The sequence below is a fragment of the Nycticebus coucang genome, chromosome X, assembly GCF_027406575.1.
Source record: "Nycticebus coucang isolate mNycCou1 chromosome X, mNycCou1.pri, whole genome shotgun sequence".
NCBI lineage: Eukaryota > Metazoa > Chordata > Mammalia > Primates > Lorisidae > Nycticebus > Nycticebus coucang.
In genome coordinates, this window is record NC_069804.1 from 58,064,527 (window position 1) to 58,086,051 (window position 21,525).

Consider the following 21,525-nt stretch of genomic DNA (forward strand, 5'->3'; position numbering starts at 1 on the left):
CCCCAGCCTTGGTATTTAGTGAGTGAAAAGTTTCTGTGGGAATTAGTAAACAAAAACAAAAAACAAAACAAAGCAGGTCTATACCACCCCACACCAGGACTCAATGAGTAGAACTTAGTCTGGATTTCAGACCCAAGTTTTCTGCTATGCTTTCTGCACTTGTGCAAGGCAGAAGCAGCACAAATTCCATAATGCCCTGAGCATTAGCCTAAAAACTTCTAACGAACAGTAAGGTGTCTGTATGGCATATGAAAGGTCATGGATTTTTTGAAATATTCTCCTGAATAGTTCTCACCTGTGCCACTATTGTTTGAGTAACATATGTTCATATTTACAAGAAAAAAAGACTAGAAATTGTGTATGTGCACACACATGCAGAGGGTGCCAAATAATGTATACACATTTTAAGAAAGGAAAAATCTGTATTAAAATTGCAATACTCAAGTCACATTTGACTTCTGCAATTACAAGAGACACAAGATACAATATAGGAGATAGCAAACATCATTGGTATGTATTATTACAACTGTAATGTAGTTTTTTCCTTTCTTAAAGTGTATATCCTTTTTGGCTAAGTCTATATATTCAAACTTGGTTATCTTTGGCTACAGGGATCATGTGTTGTTTTTTTTTCAATTTTCTAAAATTAAAATGTATTAATTTTGTAAACAGAAAAGTTCAGTGCTTTTTTTTTTTTTTTGTAAATTTTTTTGTAATTTTTTTTTTTTTTTTTTGTAGAATGAGGAGTGTTGTCCCATCTGGAACCTAAACTTATGTCCACCACTAGGGTTTAAAGTTTTCTGGTCATTTATGACATACTGCTGAGGCTGAAATATTTTTGCACTGGGGGGTTTCTAAGGAAAAAGTCTCACTAAGGGAAGAACAGTCTGCTAGTAAGTTTAGCTCAGGAACAAAAGCTAGGTTTTTGGAGAAGAAGAATAAGTCTTTCTTTCTGGGTTGCAGATTTTTCTTCTGACCAGCATCCTATAGTTAAATCTAGAAAGAAAGAGAGCGTACAAGTGAATTCTGAAGAATACTTTTTTTCAATTTTTATTATGGAAAATTTCAAACATATACAAAAGTTTAGAGAGGATATAATGACTTTTCCAGTATCCATCACACCACTTAAACAATGATCGATTCACAGCCAATCTTATTTTATCTATGCATTCACATACCCGATCTCAGGTTATTTTGAAGTAAATGCTAGTAGCATATCATTTCTTTGGTAAATTTTTTGGTACATTTCTTAAAGAATTTTTAAAATGCATAACCAAAGTATCATATCACTCCTAAAAAAAAACCAATTGGGCTTTTTCCATGACTTAGCAATTATGAATTGGGCTGCAATAAACATTCTGGTACAAATATCTTTGTTATGATGTGATTTTTGGTCTTCTGGGTATATGCCTAGTAGAGGAATTATAGGATTGAATGGCAGATCTATTTTTAGATCTCTAATTTATGGCTTTCACATGAAAGCTATAACCCAGTTATAACCTAAGAATAGGGGGAAAGGGGAAAAGGAAGGAAGGGGGGGGGAGGGAGGGTGATTGGTGGGATTACACCTGCAGTGCATCTTACAAGGGTATATGTGAAACTTAGTAAATGTAGACTGTAAATGTCTTAACACAATAACTAAGAAAATGCCAGGAAGGCTATGTTAACCAGTGTGATGAAAATGTGTCAAACAGTCTATAAAACCAGTGTATGGTGCCCCATGATCGCATTAATGTACACAGCTATGATTTAATTAAAAAAAAGTTGGGAAGATGTGTTTTTATTTCAAATTACATAAGATTTAGCAACACAATCAATACATTTTGTTGGTACCATGAAGAAGGGTGTAACACTAAAATGGAGTCCAAAATATTTCTGATGTAATTGCCTTATAATAATGAAAAAAGAAAAAAAGAAATCAAACTACCATATTAAATCCACTTTGGGCACTTTGTAAAGAGCTGGGGAAGAGTGCTGACATCACCCACCCCATGGAAAAACTCCATAAAATTTCCTCTAAACATCTTTGTCTTTCTCTTAAAGTTGTTCTTATGAAGGTAGTCCTCTCTTTTTAAATCTTTCATTTTGTGTTCTTATCTCATAGCAACCTCTTTTCCAAATGCCTTTTCTAAATGACAACAATTTAGCTCTCTTTCAGTCCTCTGCATTTTCACATGCAGAAACGAGGTGGGATGGAGACCTAGGAGAGTGTACTGGAAAAGGGATTAAAACTGTGGCCAACTGATTCTGTGGTAGAGGCAAAAGAAACCTAGGCAAACTAATTGCCATAATTAACTTTGAAAACTACCTATAGTGCAGTCTTTGTTAGCTATGGCATCAAATAATACAGAACATTAAACCTAAAATGAGAAAAACAGTGTTTTCCTCAAAGAGATGTTAAGATGACATGTAAGAAGCAGTTAGAGAATTGCAAAAAACAATTTATTATTTCAAAATTTATTTTTATAAAAACTCACAGTATTATATTGAGTTCTTTGAATTTATTTTTATAATTACCTTTATAGCAAGCGATATTTTTTCACTAAAATTTTAAGCAAATTATCAACAGTACAAAAACACTAAAGTAGTTATATGAAGGTCTGGTTCTACAAAACGTTGCCCTAAGTAATAATCTTAAAACATTAATCTTAAAACAGCAATCTTAAAACTGTGCTAACCACTGTCTGGTTATGACATAGAAATGTGAGTAATAATGCTTGCCCTCAAACATCTTACAACTGCTTTGAAATGTTTCTGAAATACCTCATAAACAAAAGTCACATACATGGTGCCAAGACAGCATATACTAGCACCAGATTAGAAGGGAATGTTTTGCCACACAGTGAATACAAAATATTAACTGATTCAAAGAACCTTCAGCAATGCCAACTATATTTCAAGTAGTGTCTAAAATGCAGAATATGCAAAGAGTAAGGAAAAATAGTCTTTGTTTTCAAAGATAGCATAGTCCAATGAAGAAGGCAGATACATCAAAAAAGCACAACAAAAGGCTATAGGTGCTGAATTAAGAGTCTGTTTACATACAATAGTACAACAACCAGAACAAGAGCCAGTGGAATAGACAAGGAAGGAGTGTCCCAAGATGAAGAAGGAAAACTAGATGAGCTGTCTCCTTGGGAACACGGAAGTGCTCACCTGTACTTGATAATTCCATTGATCGCTAGGTTTGTATCAGTGATTCTTTTAGACCAATCCCAAATATATTTGCTGTTCATCTGGAAAAACAAACCAACATAAAATTAGCAGACTTACAGTAACAAATCCTGTGACTAACAAATTTAATGAGGACTTATTACACACATAAAACACTCTGCATCAAGCACTTCACTTCACAGAACCATATAATGCAGGTGCAATGTGAGTTTGGATGAATAGCTAAGAGAGATACGGGCCAATATGTAACATGACAAAAAAGTCAAGAAAACAGTGATACCAGAGGTTTGGGGAAAATGGAAGTGAGCATTTAAGACTAAAAAAAAAAAAAAAAAAATCCTAAATGTTATGTTTTGGACTCCAGGCTCATGGAAATAATTCAGGCTGGTTCCCACCCACCAAAGAGTTTACAGTTGCATGGCCGTTAAGTACAATAAATTGTAAAAACCCTGACACAAGAAAAAGTTCTCCCAACTCAGGTGGTCAAGAAAGGCTTCTCATAGGAGATATTTATAAAGTATCTATTTTTATTATCTCCTACTATAGATTTTTAAAAACTGAGCATCAGACAAATAACTTGGCTGAAGTTAGAGTAAGATCTAGAATTAAGTCTAACTTCAAGCCCTCAATGTAGATTCTATCCTATCAAACTCTATCTCATAAAAATGTCATGTTTTAGTACAGTCACCATAGTAACTTCTACTTCCCATAGCACAGTATGCCCATAAACATTTAAAATGTCCTAAATACAGTATACTTGTTAGCTTACCAGGAGACAATTACCAAAAAAATACTGATTAAAAAACTCTTTCTAAAGCTATGTTAACTATTGTGATGAAAATGTGTCAAACGATCTATGAACCAAGTGTATGGTGCCCCACAATCACACTAATGTACACAGCTATGGTTTAATAAAAATAAAAAATAAAATAAAATTAAAAAAAAGAAAACTAAAAAAAAAAAAAAAACTCTTTCTAGTAGTGCCTAGTATATCCCCCCCACAAGAGAAGCCTGGAGGTGAAAAATCTGCCCAAACATATGTATAGTCTGAATGTAAACAAATTGGTGTTCTTATACTAACCTTCTCAAGTGAAACATGCAAAGAAATTTAAACCCTTTACATCAACTGTCACAAACAAATCTAAAGAATAATTGAATTACTTTCTCACGATTTCCTTCCTTAGTTTGCTTCTGTAGAGTGTGGTCAACAGATTTTACATATCAGCACATACACAATTTTTTGAAAAAATTTCATATTATAGATATAGTACCAATTATGTTTCCAGTATATGCATCTATATTAACCTCTGTTTCCTCTTAATATAGTCAGAAGAATAAAAACACTTGACCAGCTGAAAATGTAAGCTACTATAAAACACACAGAAAATAAATTTCTGATTCATGTCTGCAAACCTCACTTGTCTATGAAGAGTACTCTTCTTCCTTGTTTTTTTAAAGGTTGTAAAGTTTAGCTGTACATTTTAGTGCAGTCACAAAGCAAATAATATATAGGTGACTTTTAATACTCTTAGGAGGAAAAAAAATCTCATCAGTGCATTAATTTTTGGAGCACTGAGGTGGCAAAAATTTTCTATATACTACCTCTAGTCAACTGTTTTACCCTAGAATCTACTGGGAGCTTTTGTTAATAATTATTCTGATGAGACTGGGCTAGAGAATATCTTACAAAAACTACTTAAATGAATCTGACAGTCAATCCTGAAAAACAGCAATACTTATTATAAATGTTCCTGGCAAAAATTAAAAAAAGAAAAGGGGTAAAAAACCCACAACATATTTATAGGCTTACAATTTTGAAGAGCGAGTTAGTATGACCACTGTAGATTTTTTTACTTTCTCAGATACATAATTTAAGAGTCAAATAAGATGATATATTGTTATAGCTAATAATAGCAGATACAAATTAAGCCTCCAAAATATGTGACAGCATTTCATATAGAAGGGGTTTGATCTACAAAAATATCCATTGCATAAAAAACAGTATACTTGCTATGTTAATATTTATATAGAATATCAGAATTTCCTAGAATAACTAGGTTATTTGGGGGGAACCTTAGGATCTACTTGAGACAAAATGAATAGTAAAGTCTGTTTGGAATTTTTAAATGTGCTTCAAACATATATTCAATATATGTCACTTTGTTAGAAAATAATTTTAAAACTGCAATATTTAATCAGACTATACAACTCAGATTAAACTGTCATTAGTTTTAAAACCTCACTTATTTTCTAGTTTACTCTTTCCTTCGACAGCATTAGAGCAGAAAATATATTGTAAATGAAATCTTCTACTTTATTTGTACTTCTACACGTAAAAAGACTTTCAAAACAGTGAAAAATTCATTAGAAAGTGTAATAGCACCCACTTTTTAGCATCATGTAAAATATCAATAATTTGTCAAATTACAGAAATGTAGAAAAATAATGAAGGATTTGAAGGGTAAAATACACGAACTACACAAGGGGGCAACAAAAAAAATACCTGTATATGGTTCAAAAACAGAACTATTCTGTACTATTAAGAGTAATGATTACAAGGAATGCAGTGGGTTAATGGATTATAAGCAATGTTAATTTCTTTATCTGGATGATGGTTACTTATGTATGTTTGGTAAGTAAACATTCATTAAACTATAAATTTAAGGCCAGGCTCCATGGCTCACACCTAGAATCCTAGCACTCTGGAAGGCCAAGGCCAGTGGATGGCTTGAGCTCAGGAGTTCTTCATCAGCCTGAGCCAGACTGAGATACTGTCTCTACCAAAAATAGAAAAACTAGCCAGGCATCATCAGGGTTACCTATAGTCCCAGCTACTTTGGAGGGTGATTGCTTGAGCCCAAGAGTTTGAGGTTGCTGTAAGCTATAATGATGCCACAGCACTCGACCCAGGGTGACAGAATGAGAATCTATCTCGAAGGAAAAAAAGACTATAAATTTAAGAGTTATGCATTCTTATGTACATATGCTGCACATGAGTTAAATATTCAGTAACTTTTTTAAAAAGAGTAATGTTATTAAAATTTTAGCAATAATTATGCTAAAGCAGGTTACTTTGGGTAATAAGAAATTTTTTAACTAACCATTACTTTCCATACTCACTATTTATTATTTGTTTTAAAAACCTTTAAGTGTTATATATAGAATGACTGTACCACCCCTCAATACCCTCTTCTCAAAGTAGGCTTCCCTTCTACCTAAGTTCAGACATGGCCATGGGAACAAGAGTAAGTTCCACAAGAGAGACTTAAGTGTATTATTAGATGGGATTCCTGATTTCAATCAAGCATCCAGGCAACCTTAAGAGCTTTAAATTTGGCACCCCCACAAAATGTCCTGTGAGACAAAACAATTACCTGCCATCTTGAACAGAGACTGTTCAGGTGTCCTAACAGTTTGAGACATCTGTACCAGCTGAGTATCAAGAGGGCTCACTCGGTGGAAATGTTATCACCACAAAAGAGTCTGGTCACCGGGAATCAAGGAACTTTAACTGGAATCTCACTAAATTCAAATATGGGAGATAACTTTCTCTCAAAAAGGAATTTGAAACTGAGAGAACCATAATTCTTCTAGGGCGTCCAGTAAAGGGCAATGGGAGTTAGAAGTCCAGCATGCTAAATCACATTCCATGAACACCGTGTCCCTGATAAGACATGTACAATATCAAGATGTGTTTGGTTAGCAATGCCCCAGAAATATCTCTTCTGTAAGGTTAAGTACCCTGTTAAACTGTATGGGAAAATGACCATTTCAAGTCAGCAGTGAAAACATACCAGTTGTGAAAATTTGTTGAGAACCAAATGATCTACAAAGAAAGAGACAAAGAAATTTCTGAAAATGGCATATCGGATCACACTTCCAAAGGTAAAATTACTGCCGAGTGCAGAAACAGCACAAGATGCCAACAATTCCATAAGTTGTTTTAAATTCAAAAACTGATCTTTTAATCAACTCCCACTACAGAAGGGCTCCCTGACAGGGGCGAACGCTGTGAAAAAAAAAAACTTAAGGGAGGAAAATAGTAAGAGATGCCCACACAACCAAGCTGGTTAAACTTTAAAGGCCTCCACTACAAAACAAACCACGAGACTGGCTTCAAATATGCTCACGCACACTCATGCACAAATATGTGTGACACGTTAAACAAAAAGAAAAACATCACAGGGCTTACCTACTCCAGCCCCCCAAAACCAGGGTGAACAGTTAAGGCACCTTGCACAAAATCCCAAACGGCTCTAGCTTATGGAAACATTGTACAGTGTAACCAAGAAGCGATTCTGAAAGCATCTGAAAAACGTGCAAATTGTCTGAAAACAGTGCCTGGCAACTGAGACAGTTTGCAAGCGTGATTCAGAGGTCTGCCAAGGAAACAAAAGAAGCCTCCCTCCTCCCCGAGAGACCGCACATGGCAAGAGAGGTGCTCTAGGCAGAGCTCGTTCTAAGGCAGGCGGACAATCAGAAGTCTGTGCGGGAGCGGTACATACTAGGGATCGCTATCAGGCAGGGACGGGGCCACGGAGTTTCCATTGGTTGGGGAACCACCCAGCTTTAGTTTTTCCAGATATTCGGCATGCACGGGCTTGTGGCACTGGAGAACCTTGATGGCATCGTCGATTTTGAACCACTCTCGCTTCCTCCCAATGCTAACCGAATCTTCCCAATCCTCCAGCAGCTCAGTGACGGTCAGTACAAACACGTACGTTCTGTGCTTGCGATCTTGGTTCTGTTCGAATACGCCCAGGAGCCGGCCTAACTTCCCCTTCACTCCCGCCTCTTCGTACACCTCTCGGACCGCCGCACCGCACGGCTCCTCCTCGGGCTCCATGCCCCCGCCCGGCACGATCCAGCGGTCGGGGTACCGACTGCTACTCACTAACAGCACCTCGTCCTCGAGCTCGCTCCGGAAGCACAGGCACGCCGCCCGCTTCTTGAACCCCTCCGTGTCGTAGGTGCGCGTCTGGTTTGGCTTGCACTTCATCCTTGAAGCCGCTTCCTCCCACCGCTGGCTGCCTCCCGGGCTGCTACCGCCCCTGAGCTGGCGAGATGCTGAGAAGAGCAAAGGACGAGAAGAAGGGTCTGGAGAGCGCGGCGCTTTAGCTGGCGAGCCCGGCCGCGCAGGGTAAGATGAGGCGGGGGCGGGGCGCGGGCGGAGGCGGGGGCGGGGCGGGGGCAGCAAGGCGCTCAGCTGGCCCTGTGGGCAGTCTGTTGGTCCCGGCTTGAGGGGAGAAGCCGCCGCCGGGAACCTAGGAGTCCGCGAGCACGCGAGTCTCCACGGACCCCACCCGCGTTTCCGGGACCCGTCTCTCTCGCTCCCTCGGCCGCTAGGCAGGGGTTGAGCGAGTTGAGGCGCATGCATACACTGGCGCGTTCACAGGGAAGGGCGAGGGGTGGGGGCGGGGGTCTCCCGGTTCCCGCAACGCGCAATGCCTCGGGCCCACTGCGCAGGCGCTGGGCACCTCTGGGGCTGGGAACCTCCTTCTCTGAGTGAAATTCACCACATCGGGACTTTGGCCAAGACTGTCTCCACTTGTGCTTTCAGCCAAATGGGGCTATGGCGCTGCCGGATGTTTCTCCTCCCCCGCCCACCATCTCGTAGGAAACACACACACAATCCTTTTATACACAGCAGGCTCAAGGGCATCATCATCCCCCATGATGAAGGACTTCTGGCTCAATCACACGGAGCCCTCCGTGGTGCCCAAATGGCCAACGGATTCCTGACAACACCATACCTAATCTTTACTGAGTCACATAACACGGTGTTATTTCTTCAACAGGTTCTCCACTTTGACAAGCATCTTGACCCAGCCTGTAACTGAGCACTTTTCTTAAGCCCTTATTTACATCTCACCTATCCTCTCTGCTCCTCAGTTTCCTCATCTGTACACTCCTCACTTACTTGTTTTAGTCATTTGCACTTTGATTCATATGCACCTAACGACTGGAAAACTGCCCCAACTAGTCCTGTATTGAATCCCAAGGCTCCCCACCTTCCACACACAGCCCTCCACCCTTCTGTATCTTTTTCATCTGTAAACACCACTTGCGGTTTGGTCAGACAAGTTCATGGAAATCCCTTCATATTTGACATTTACATTTGGGAAGTCTCGTGGCCTGGGACTCGGTACTGTCTCACCTCTCTCGGTCCTCTTGGCCAAGAAATGACACCCTCCATCCAAAAATGTAAAAACCTTGAGCCTTCTCTCTCCCTTTTAGTTCTTCTTTGTCTTCCCCTCATCTGATAGCAGTAGCCTTATAGAGAAGACCTCTGATGTCCCTGACCTCTTATCCTATTGAAACTTAAGCATCTTTGTCTCTCTCTTACCAACACTCTCTTGCCATCAGCCAAGGGACATCATAAAAACCTACTTTTTTACCGAAATAATCCCTTCATCATGGGAAAATGGATTCTGAAAGGTAAATGGAAAATAGTGGCGAAATATACAGTCCAATTTTTAAATAGTTTCACTCATTTTTCCAGGAACTTTTCAATCCCATTTTCACTCACAATTCCAAGGGCAAGGAAGATCTCTACTAGAGCATAATAGGATGAAAAGGTGTGGGACATATATGAACCAAATGATGCAATGGAGAAATAAGAAAATGACTTCTGTAGAGATACTACTGCACCTGACCATGTTTTAAAGATGTACAGATGACCAAAGTGCATGTGAAGAAATTCGACACACCCGTGACTAAAAAATCCTGAGAAAATATAGTTAGCAGGCTATATTCCTCAGCATGCCCATTCACATAAACACTCATAAATGATGCTAAACAACTACAAAAAATTCCATGACGATCAAGAGCAAGACAAATATACCTATGATCAGCAATATTATGACCTAGTATCTTAGAAATTCTTTCTGGTGTAATGGGATTGTAAAGAGAAAAAAAGTCTACCATAGTGGTAAAAAGACAGAGTCATTATTTGTACATGATAGATTTGAGTATATTCTTGAGAACCACCTCCTGAAAAATGTAAAATTAATTCCTGGAAATGGAAATATAAATATTATTTAAAATATCAACAGCCTTCATGCACAGCAGCAATAACATGTAGAATATAAAATGAGGAAATCATGGCATTCCACTTGGCAATATGAACTACAACAAAACAAAATAGAAAGGGGTCTGAAGACAGGATTAAGATTTAGTAGTAGAAAATGGTAAAGCGTCTACTCAGCTTTGAATGATGATTCGAATCAATCAACAGGCACTCTAGCAAAGCTTGGAGATTTGGCTGGTGTCACAGGCGCGGAGTGGTCCAAATGGGCCCAGCCACATGGCAAGTCTACTTCCCAGGTGCCAGGTACTATATATCTCCTTGTCTCACAAGAGGTATCATTTTCTAGTCTATTCTGTCACTGCCACATCACACCATGCCTATGCAATATGCCTCTGCTGGGGATATATTTATTGCAGGAAAGAGAAATACAAACATTACATTAAGGAAAGAAGTATGAGCTGGACCCTTATGGGCAAAGTCATAGTCTATTTCTGAAAAAGGAGATCCACCGCTTTCTGGTTTCATACCAAAATATTTTCTAATTAGGTATTTTCCCAGTACTTGTAACACAATTTTATTATACATTTTTTTATAGTCAAAGGGCAAATATAGCTATGTCATTTTTAAAGAAGGGTGAAAAATCATTTCTAAGAGAATAACATTTCACTGTGTGGTTTATCCAAATATAAGTATTTCTCTAATGATGATCAGTGACACTTGTGAATCAGTGCAACAGTAGACTGTTAGAGTAGCTGCGGTTTGTCCATGCAAGCCTGTATCTCATACCGTATTGTTGCTGGGCTTGGCCATGTTCATTGCTTTGTCTACTGGGACAATAGCAAATGTGAAGCCAACAGAGAATTGAAAAATGTTTCCATGTTGGAGTTTCCCCTCTCTTTCATTGTTGAATCCCTTTGACAGCATCGTGAAGAAGCCCAGAGTAGCCAGATGATGATACACCCATGGCCCCATTCATCACCTTCACTACAGCGGTGAAGTCCAACATGTGGGTGAGGCCATCCTAGACTTTCATCCCTCAATAGAACCTCTTGGCTGACTGGGCACCAACCACAGATGCATAATAACCCTAGGCAAAAGTAATAAAACATCACTCAGATGAGAGCCTACCTGGAGTTGTTGACCTGCAGAATTGTGAAAATAATTGATTGCTGTTTATTTATTGATCAATTTTTTCTTTTTTGAGAGACGAGTCTCACTCTGTCATCCTGGGTAGAGTGCCATAGTGTCATCATAGCTTACAGCAACCTCAAACTCCCGGTGTCAAGCAATCGTCTTAGCCTCCTGAGTAGCTGGGATTATAGGCACCCACCACAATGTCCATCTAAGCTTCATCTAGGCTTTCTTTTTTTTTTCTATTTTTAGTGCAGATGAGGTCTCTCCCTTGCTCAGGCTAGCCTGGAACTCCTGAGCTCAAGCAATCACCCAGCCTGGGCCTCCTGGAGTGATATGCCCCATGGCATGATTGTTGTTTAAAGTACAAAATCTTGAGGTGCTTTGTTACACATTGAAAACTAGCTGTTACAACTATTCACTGTCATAGACCAAAGTCCAACCAAAAACAGAGAGAAAATATTTTCCCTAGTAAAAATTTAAGCTCTACTTAAGGATGTTGGCATTTAACTTTCTCAGGAGTAAGAAGGTAAGAGATGAGGTAAGATACTTAATATTTATTGAGCATAGTGAATGTGAGAAGCCCCGTGTTAAGCCCTGTATCCTATTTAATTGTTATCCTGTTATCCCATTTAATCTGAGGGAGGAAGGCAGTTAATAATGTCCATTTTACAGAAGCCAAAATGAAGGCTCAGAGTGGAGTTTGTATTTGAATTCAAAGTTTCATGTCTCCCTACCTTAACACTCTCACAACATCACAATGTCTTGTTAAAAGGATTATTTGTATCTAGAGCTATAGTTTATTATGGGATTAGTTTATGGCATTCAGAGTTAATTTATTAGGTAAGGTGTTTCTTTAGTAGGGTTTACTGAGTTCAGTGAAAGTTATTTTCCATCATGATGTTATTCTTCTGTAGAAAAGAGAACATCTGGGTGCCTCTCTCATCCCCATCAATTAATGACTGGCTGACCTCCACACATTTCTTAACAATTTGAAGCTTCAAATTCCCCTGCAAAATAAAATGGAATGAAGTGATCCAGTAAAGATAATATTCTATTTGACACCAAGCTGGGCGGTGAGGCCATGATTTTCACTTATGGAGGATCTGCAACATTTATTTACCAAGGAACCTGAAAAGCGAGTATCAAAATTGCCTTCAACAGATGAAGAAACAAGCTGGTATGGGTTAAAGTTAGCAAGCCAGGAAGTTATGGGGGTCCTGCCCTGGGAGTGGTGTCCTTTAAGACCTGTGGAGCTGGTGACAGACTGAAGAAATGTAACATTAGATATTTGTTACATCTAAATGTAACATTTAGAAGAGGGACAAAGGGACAAGATACACAGAATAGAATTTACAAAGGTAGAAGCACAGGGGACCACTGCCTCCCCTTCCCCCACCATTTGTGGGATTCTGGCGAGTGACCCCAGGTATTTGTTCCATTCAGTTTTTATCGAAGGCTATTTGCTCATTAGCCCAGAGGGTAAGCCTGAAGAATGGAACAAAGATGTCAGTAGTTTCTCTGAGTAAGCATATCAACTTCTATTGTTCTTATAATCATTAACATTAAGGGTCTGAGTCATTTTGAGAAATCTGCAACCTGAGCCTTGTGTGGGGGCAGCCTCCTGTCTGTGGTCACACACACAGATTCCTGGGGGGTTAATTCACTGCAGATTTGTGTCAATCTCCTCTGAAGAATCAGTGGGAAAGATGAATTTTCCTCTCATGACAACCACAGAGGTGTCTTTCTCTATGATAAGGGATAGCTCTCCTACCCGTATTTCAGGGCTTAAACTGTTTCCTTGATCTCTGTCCTGGTCAAATACAAATCTCCACAATGGGTATTTGCTTTGGCTGTTGACTGGGCAGGAGACGGCCTACTTAATGTTTCTTGCTAGGCCTTGCACACAGCATCCTCTGTGGCCATTATTCCTTCAGAGTGCTTACCGACCCAGCAGGGGTTATTGCAAGCTGTATCCCCTAAAGGCCAGGCTTCGAGGAAGAGCAGGAAACTTGCTCAGAACAAATTTAGCAACAGCTGGTTTAAAGGTAAACTAGCGGATCTTTCTTTGTTCTGCCTCACTCCGCTTACTTTTTTATTTTCCCCCTTTTCTGGGGATGTTTTCCCTTACCAAGAATGGGATCCTCAGTCCCCATCATATGGTGCAACTGGGATTCACACTGTAGTCTGTCTGGGTCCAAAGGCAATCCACTTGTATTCACTATGACAAATTTCATGTATGTTAAGAGTTGTTGAGATATACAGTACATGTAATTACCTTTGGTGCAGTTTTCCTCCTCACTAATTTTTTTCTACCTGGAAGATGCAGGCACCTGAGAGACTGTATCTTCTAAGTGAAGTTCTGGGATCCCAGAGTGGAAACTGAGAACATCTGCTCTGAAACCAACAAGTCTTGCATACATGTTTCTGCCTTTTGTCTGAGTTAGAATGAACAAGTACATGCACAATTGACAGCAACAGAAGAAGCATGGTCATGGATGTTGGGTGCTTGACTTAATGAGAAAGTCTGGAAGCTGGAGCTGCCTCTTCTCTGAGTAACTTTTAAGTGGAGTACAGTCCCAAGAGGAGTTCTTGCAGAAACAGCTGTCACAATTTGAAGACTTCAGAGCCCAGCATTACTCATAACAGGACATACCTGAGCAACATTCAGGGTATTTCAAAGGGAAGCAGAGCCAGGGGAGGTAACTTTGGTAGCAAATGAGAAAAAAAAAATGGTGTTTTGTTATGCAAATAAACCAGACTTCAAATCTGGCTCTCCAAATAGCTATGCAGCCTTAGGCAAGTTAATATCCTTGACCTTAATAATTCTTGTGTGGAAAGTGGGGATACCAGGAGTAGCTTCCTCATGAACTTCACTCTCCCAGAGAGATTTTCCTTATCCCATGCTGCCCATCCTTTACACGGAGATTAAGTTAACCTCTTCTGTTTCTGCAGGCTTCCTTCACTTTAATTCTGTCAGATCTCTAATCAAAGAACTCTGTAGTGATCTCTCTGTATGCTTATAAGAAATTTGAGGCAGGGGTCCTCAAACTTTTTAAGCATGGGGCCAGTTCACTGTCCCTCAGACCGTTGGAGGGCCGGACTATAGTTTAAAAAAAAAAAACTATGAACAAATTCCTATGCACACTGCACATATCTTATTTTGAAGTAAAAAAAAAAAAAAATTGGAACAAATACAATCACACCACCTCATGTGGCCCGCGGGCCGCAGTTTGAGGACCCCTGATTGAGGGTTGGGAGCCAGCCTGAAACATACCTGTCCCCTCTGAGTCAACATGGTGCCTGGGATCTGGTGTCCAGCAGGGGTTCAAAGCACACTATTTAAATAAAAGATTATGGCAGAGCTATATGGATCACAATGGGTAGTTGTTATTATACCTGTTAATTGTTTATTAGCCACAGTAACTAAAATGTGAGTGAAACTCCACACGTCTCAGAGGTGGGTTGGGTTTTGTCTTTCTAATCAACCTCCATGCGTTCCCCAGTCCTTTGTTTCTTCACGTGCCTTGGCCACTCTTATTTTCCCTAAAACACAAAAGTGGCTTCATAGTGGCCATGTATTAGGTAATTCACAAAAATGTTTTCAGGGTGGCGCCTGTGGCTCAAAAGAGTAGGTCTATCAGCCCCATATGCTGGAGGTGGCGGTTTCAAACCCAGCCCCGGCCAAAAACTGCAAAAAAAAAACAAAACAAAAAAACAAAAAACAAAAATGTTTTCAGACACAAAGCGATTGGAACACAAAATACCCCCCAATGTTTGGTTTGTTTGTTTAGTAGATGAATCACAGGATGGAACAGGACTCCTACCTATGTGATGTTGTGAGGAGCAGCACAGATGTGCAGAGTCAAGGATGACAACTCAGTGACCAATGGAACTGTCGAGTCCAGACAAGCATTTCCACCCTCAGAAAGGTGCAGAAGGCCTTGGATTTCTCCCACTTCTTTGCTCACTAATTCTGCCTCCCTCACTGCTCTGATGCTCCTTTGCACTGTTACCGTACCCTACTCAGACTAATTCAGCACTGAAACCCTTCCTAGTGCTCTAGTGTTCACACATCAGTGTATTATGTTAAATCCTCACAAAAGTCTACAAGGCTGTACACCATCTGGCCCATTTACTGTCTTACTTTCCTCCTTCTATTCTCCCCCTCAGTCTCACATCTCTAGGGATCTTGAAATTGGCAGTTTCTGAGTTGTGTCAGGAAGACTCCCTCCCTGAGGCCTTTGCTGTAGCCATTTCCTCTTCTTGGAATATACTCCTCTCATCTCTATGAGGCTAACTGCCACACCTCCATCATGGCCTATATCACTTACTTATCACCTTCTCAATGAGGCCTGCCCATGCCATAGCATTACAGAACAAAGGAGACTGTTTTAGTCCTTGAGAAGAAACAAAATGATTGTTATTTACAACTCCTTCCTAAGTTTTATGGGGTTGCATCTTAAGAGGAGATGCAAAGCTACTTTTTGAGCTAATTTGTTGCAGAGCTAGTTTCTCTGTGTGAGAAAATTGGCCTTGGCAAGATGCCTTTCTGTCCACAAAGACATCAAACTAGCCCAGGAGAGAAGATAGTTTACTTATCAATGACAGTGTACCCACAGTCTCAGGCACTATCAGGCCAATTTTGTCAGAGGCGGAAGAGGCTTCCCGGGGTCACCAAGCTGTTCTAACCTTCAGAGATACATTAGGTGAAGATAACAAGGTACAACCCCCCATTTTTAGTATCATAATTGTGACTGGGAAAATGGCTGAATTCCTTGTTCCACAGTAGAAGGTTGAAGTATGACCAATAAACTCACCCATTTCTAGAGAGATGCAGCATTATCACCATGGTAGAGTGGTTATGACCATGGGCTCTGAGGTAGAGCTTATCCCTTGGGAATTTGAGATTTGAAAGAAAAGGATTTTTCCTTTTCTTTTGTTCCTATTTTTTCAGGTTATTTGTTTTGAAGCAACTTTGAAAATTTGTGATTATGTTAACAATTTTCCCAAGATAGAATATTATATCCTAAGAGAAGACACCAATCAGACCGTTTCTGAGCATCACTTTAGCTTTCATCAAATAGCTCTTACTACCACAATACATCTCAGAAGAAAGCATCTTTGTTCCCTTAAGTGAACTTTCTGTTGTGTACAATTCCCAAAATTTTTATCCTTTTTTTTTTTTTCACTCTTAACTACAATATCAGAAGACACACTATAGCTATTTGAGTGCCTACCATGTGTCAGGTAGTTTATATGTCATACTGATAATTTTTATAAAAATCTTGTGAGATAAGTACCTTTATTTCAGCTTTACAGATAAGGAAGTTGGGCTCATCAGTATAGGCAACTTGCCCCTGGTCACACAGGTAGGAAGTGGCAAGTCTGGGATTTAAAAAAGTGTGCATAATCCGTGGCATACATTGGTTAGTATATCCCCCAATTTTAAAATCTTGGAAAGAAATCCCTGTGTCTATGAAAGCCAAATTTTAAAATACCATGCCATAATTATGTCGTCGCTCTATATCTGAGTTTGAATCATGACAAATAATATTTTTCCTTGGGGTAGCAGATATGAAAAGTCATTTGTGTAACTAAGTTAAGCAATGATTACTTAAACCTTATTGTGTACTAAAAACTATGCTATACACTGTGTGGGAGGCCCATGGGCAAATGACTCAGCTTTCTAGTCTCCAATACCTAGTAGCGTCTAGAAGAGTTTGCATGGCCCCGATACACAAAAGCCACACACAGTGTACCTATGTAGAAAGCATATACCGTACTTCCTCCAATTTGGAAGTGGGTGTTTTGCTATCAATATTTCAGTATGAAATATTAATATAGGAAACTCTCTGTGATGCCTAGGGCTTCATATATTATATTTGATAAAGAATATGCAAAGACCAAATAAAACATGGTCCTAGTCCTTAACTATCTCATAGGAAAACAACAACAAAAAAGAAATATAAATTCTGAATTAATAACTCTGTACAGGAAACATTTGCAGTGCAGAGTGGAAAATAGGGAGAGGAGACAAGAAACAGACTGAGAAAAAATGTAGAGAAAATAGGAGAGGAGTTGAATCTGGTAAACTAAGTTCTTGTGAGTATGAACGTGCATTCCTCTACCTAAAAATGCCATTGTTTGGGGTTTCACAGACTTAATTGCATATTGTGGAATATTTATGCATTTCACCTAAACACTAAATAATCAGATTATCAGGCTTATATTCATCCATTAATTTCCCTTATTAAACCATTTTTTAATCATTTTTGTGCATCAGTCTCTTTTTGTCTGCAATGCCTAAGTGAATTTCAAAAAAATCTTACTTTGAACACATTTTATAAACCGAGAAATTATTAGATAGGCCAACATCAATTATGAAATGAAAAGTCAGCGATACATTGGTAGTGGAAGCTATTGAAAAATGGGAGCTGAGTTACAAATTAGAATGTCTGATGTTGCATGCCCTGTAGTAGATTCTGGGGTTAGAGCAGTGTTTTTTAGCCTTTTTTATTTCATGGCACACTTGAACCTATAGTTAAACTTCCACAGCACACTTAAATTATGTTGATCAAAAAAAGAGAGCCAAAAGGAAAGAAAATACTTCCTATGATTTGCATTTTTTTGAAAATAATTTAATTAATGATTTTTAAAAGTTATTGTAGCACACCTACGATCTTCTCACAGCACACCAGTGGGCTGGGACACACTAGTTAAAATCAGTGGGTCATCACTGTGTCAGAGGAATCATTCAGGTACTATGCAGCTGTCTTAGTACAGAAAATTATGCAGGCACAACTTAACCCCAGTGGTCTGTAAGTATTTGTCAAAACTGTTTTATCAGAGAGGCACACACATACACACACACACACACACACCTACACAACCCCTATAAACTAGAATCCTGGAACTTTGGATCACACAGCTAGCTGGCACTGGACCTAATTTGTCTGACTCTAGCAGGGGTCCTCAAACTACAGCCCGGGGGCCACATGAGGCAGTGTGATTGTATTTGCTCACGTTTTGTGTTTTTACTTCAAAATAAGATATATGCAGTGTACATAGGAATTTGTTCATAGTTTTTTTTAAACTATGGTCCTGCCTTCCAACGGTCTGAGGGACAGTGAACTGACCCCCTGTTAAAAAATTTGAGGACCCCTGAAGTCTCCAACAATGTCTATCACACTACATCCTTTTTCTTTCTTCCTTTTTTTTTTTTTCGTTTGACAGAGTGTCACTTTGTTGCCCTTGGTAGAGTGCCATGGTGTCATAGCTCACAGCAACCTCAAACTCTTGGGCTCAAAGCGATTGTCTTGCCTCAGACTCGCTAGTAGCTGGGACTACAGGCACCCAGCCACAATGCCTGGCTTTCATTTATTTATTTATTTTGCAGTTACTGGCTGGGGCTGGGTTTGAACCCACCACCTCTGGCATATGGGGCCAGCGCACCACTCCTTTGAGCCACAGGTGCCGCCCTGGCTATTTATTTTTTCACAGGCAGGGTCTCGCTCTTACTCAGGCTGGTCTCAAACTTCTGAGCTCAGGCAATCCACCCGCCTTAGTCTTCCAGAGTGCTAGGATTACAGCATGAGACACCGCACCAGGCAGTAGACACTTTTTCATCACAAGCTATTTCAATTTAATTCAGAGCCACTGCCTAACATTATGCTGGTTTTTCTTGTCTGTTGTCACACCACAGGAAAACCCTGGAATTGAAAGCTCTGCCTCACTTGAAAGGCAGAGACCCCTAGCATCTGAACCCTTCACACTGAGTGTGGCACCCGTCTCACCTGAACATGTCCTCCATTGTTGCTGTCACACTTCACTGCTTATTTTTGCTGCCATATTGCAATTAATCTTCACTACACAACTTTTAGCATTCCCTGCACTGTGCCTTTTTGCTTGTGCTTACTTTAATTTGCACCTTAGAGCTGTGTATGGTTATCGCTGGGCCAGAAATTATTCCTCATTCTTTCCAGTAGTTTAGATAATGTAGAGCATTATAAGGTGTCCCAAAAGTTTCCCATAAAGTCAACATACATAGGGGAAATGGAAAATTGTAGGGACATGTACCTTTTATTCATAAAATATTCATTATTAAATCTTACAAATATATTTTATGTGTTGGCCACCTCTTCGAAAAATGTTGTAATGAATATTTTGTAACTAAAGACACATTGAGGTACAATTTCCCATTTTCCCCATGTATGGCAGCTTTATGGGCAACTTTTGGAACATGCCATACTTTAAGCAAAACATATTCAATGTGGTAATAACTGAAATACCCAGGTATTCATTTTTCTATTACCTCATAAAAACTTAACTACACACTTAGTGGCTTGAAATTGATAATTCACAGTTTCCATAGGTCAGTTGTCCACCATGAATCAAATGAGTTGTCACCTTCACGGACACACCTAGAATAATTTTTGATCACATGTCTAGGCACCCTCTGGCTCAGTCAAGTTAACACAGAAAACCGAGAATCTTGACTGTTGCATGACCGGAGATGCCTTGACACTGTGAATTATCCATTCTATTTTAATTTCCCTTGTATCTTAAATAATCTATTTCCCCATTTTTCTTACCTATAAGATAGTCCATCATTTTACTTTGTTAGTTATATGTCAATTAATTAACTATAAGGTTATTTGTGTAAATGGGCAAAACAGTTAATTAGGCAGTTTATACTCTTTACAGCAAAAGGGAATTTTTGCATGATATAGCACACAGACTTCTAATGTCTCAGAAATTTTTATTACATAGCAATCACTTTAGTAAGGCCTTTAAATACTTTACTACATTTCATCAGCAACACATCATTTGGTAAAATCTCTATTTGCCCCATTTTCATGTGAAGATATTTCATTTGAGGCACAGAAGTTAAGAAACTTATCCTAGATGACATCTTGTAAGTGGCAGGTCCATGATTGGCTTCACAACCAGCGTTCCTGACTAATTATTAATGTGACCATATGATTTGTCATTCAAACCAGATGAAAGAGCATTCTATACTATTAAACATTATGCCTCCATAATTGGGATAAAGCAAGAAGTCAAACATGCCAGGACAGTTGCTCACTCTGTTGGTGAAAATTCTTGTTTACAAATACCAGAAAGTTCTTTCCTAGACTGGCTACATCAAAAAAGAAATTCATAAACTCACAGCATTCGGAACATCATCACCTTTCCTCTTGCTACTACAGTGTGCTTGTCAACATGCAAATAGGTGCTTGTTCCATCTTATAAAGCAATCTGTTTACCTCACTCTTTCTACCATCTATTGTGCCATTTATCTGTTCCGCTTAATTGCCAACCTCTTCTAGAGAGTTGTCTACCATCACTGTCTCCAACTCCTCTCCTCCCATTCTGTCTTAATTATACTCCAACTAAGTTTATATACCTTCGACTAAATCAGTGGTTCTTAACCTTCCTAATGCCTCCTAATGCCGCGACCCTTTAATACAGTTTCTCATGTTGTGGTGACCCCCAACCATAAAATTATTTTTGTTGCTACTTCATAACTGTAATTTCGCTACTGTTATGAGTCGTAATATAAATATCTGATATGCAGGATGTATTTTCTTTGTTACAAAGGGGTCACAACCCATAGGTTGAGAACCGTTGTACTAAACTGAAACCATTCTTGTTGAGGTAACAGTGACATCAGTATTTCTAAATCAAATGATGATTTCACAGTCCTCTCCTTTATTGACCTAGCTATAATTAGGACAGAGTGGGTCACTCCCTCTACCTGGAAGTACTTTCTTCCTTGGGTAATCAAGGAAGACTCCAACAATCTCATGGTTTTTCTCTGAGCTCACTCACTGTAACTCCTCAGGCTCCTTGGAGGGGTGTCCTCTTTTCCTTGTGATGCCTTGATATTGAAGTGTCTTAGAACTCAACCTTTGGTCTCCTTTTCTCTACCTAAACTCACTCTCTTGGTGATTTTATCCACCAATGGGACTTCATGTATCATCTGTGCCCTCATTTCTTTCCAATTTGGATATTCAATATAACCTCCCCAGTCTATTTCCAGTTGCTCCCTTGGCAAGTCCACATGCATGTCTAATAAACATTGTGATTTTAACCACGTAAAAACCTGAATTTCTTATTTCACCCCCATAATTTCATCTACTTGCCTTCTTCCTCCCCTCAGTTAACATTAACTTTATCTTTCTAGA

General features: G+C 39.3%; 1 protein-coding gene across 2 annotated transcripts; it reads right to left on the reverse strand.

The window, feature by feature from the left end:
* Window positions 1-1,575: 1,575 nt before the first annotated feature.
* On the reverse strand, window positions 1,576-8,329 carry LOC128577459 (diphosphoinositol polyphosphate phosphohydrolase 3-beta). 2 transcript variants are annotated; one of them, XM_053579694.1, is made up of 2 exons: window positions 7,680-8,329; window positions 1,576-3,236 (listed from the first exon to the last, which is right to left on the reverse strand). In XM_053579694.1, coding segments are annotated over exons 1-2 (495 nt in total). In that variant the 5' UTR covers window positions 8,174-8,329; the 3' UTR covers window positions 1,576-3,235. The 2 variants fall into 2 exon arrangements, with proteins under 2 accessions (XP_053435669.1, XP_053435670.1); XM_053579695.1 differs by lacking the exon at window positions 1,576-3,236 and having other exon boundaries at window positions 7,678-8,329.
* Window positions 8,330-21,525: the final 13,196 nt, after the last annotated feature.

Excerpts from the sequence above, each read along its gene's own strand:
- LOC128577459 (XM_053579694.1), bottom strand. The coding sequence starts at position 8,173 with ATGAAGTGCAAGCCAAACCAGACGCGCACCTACGACACGGAGGGGTTC.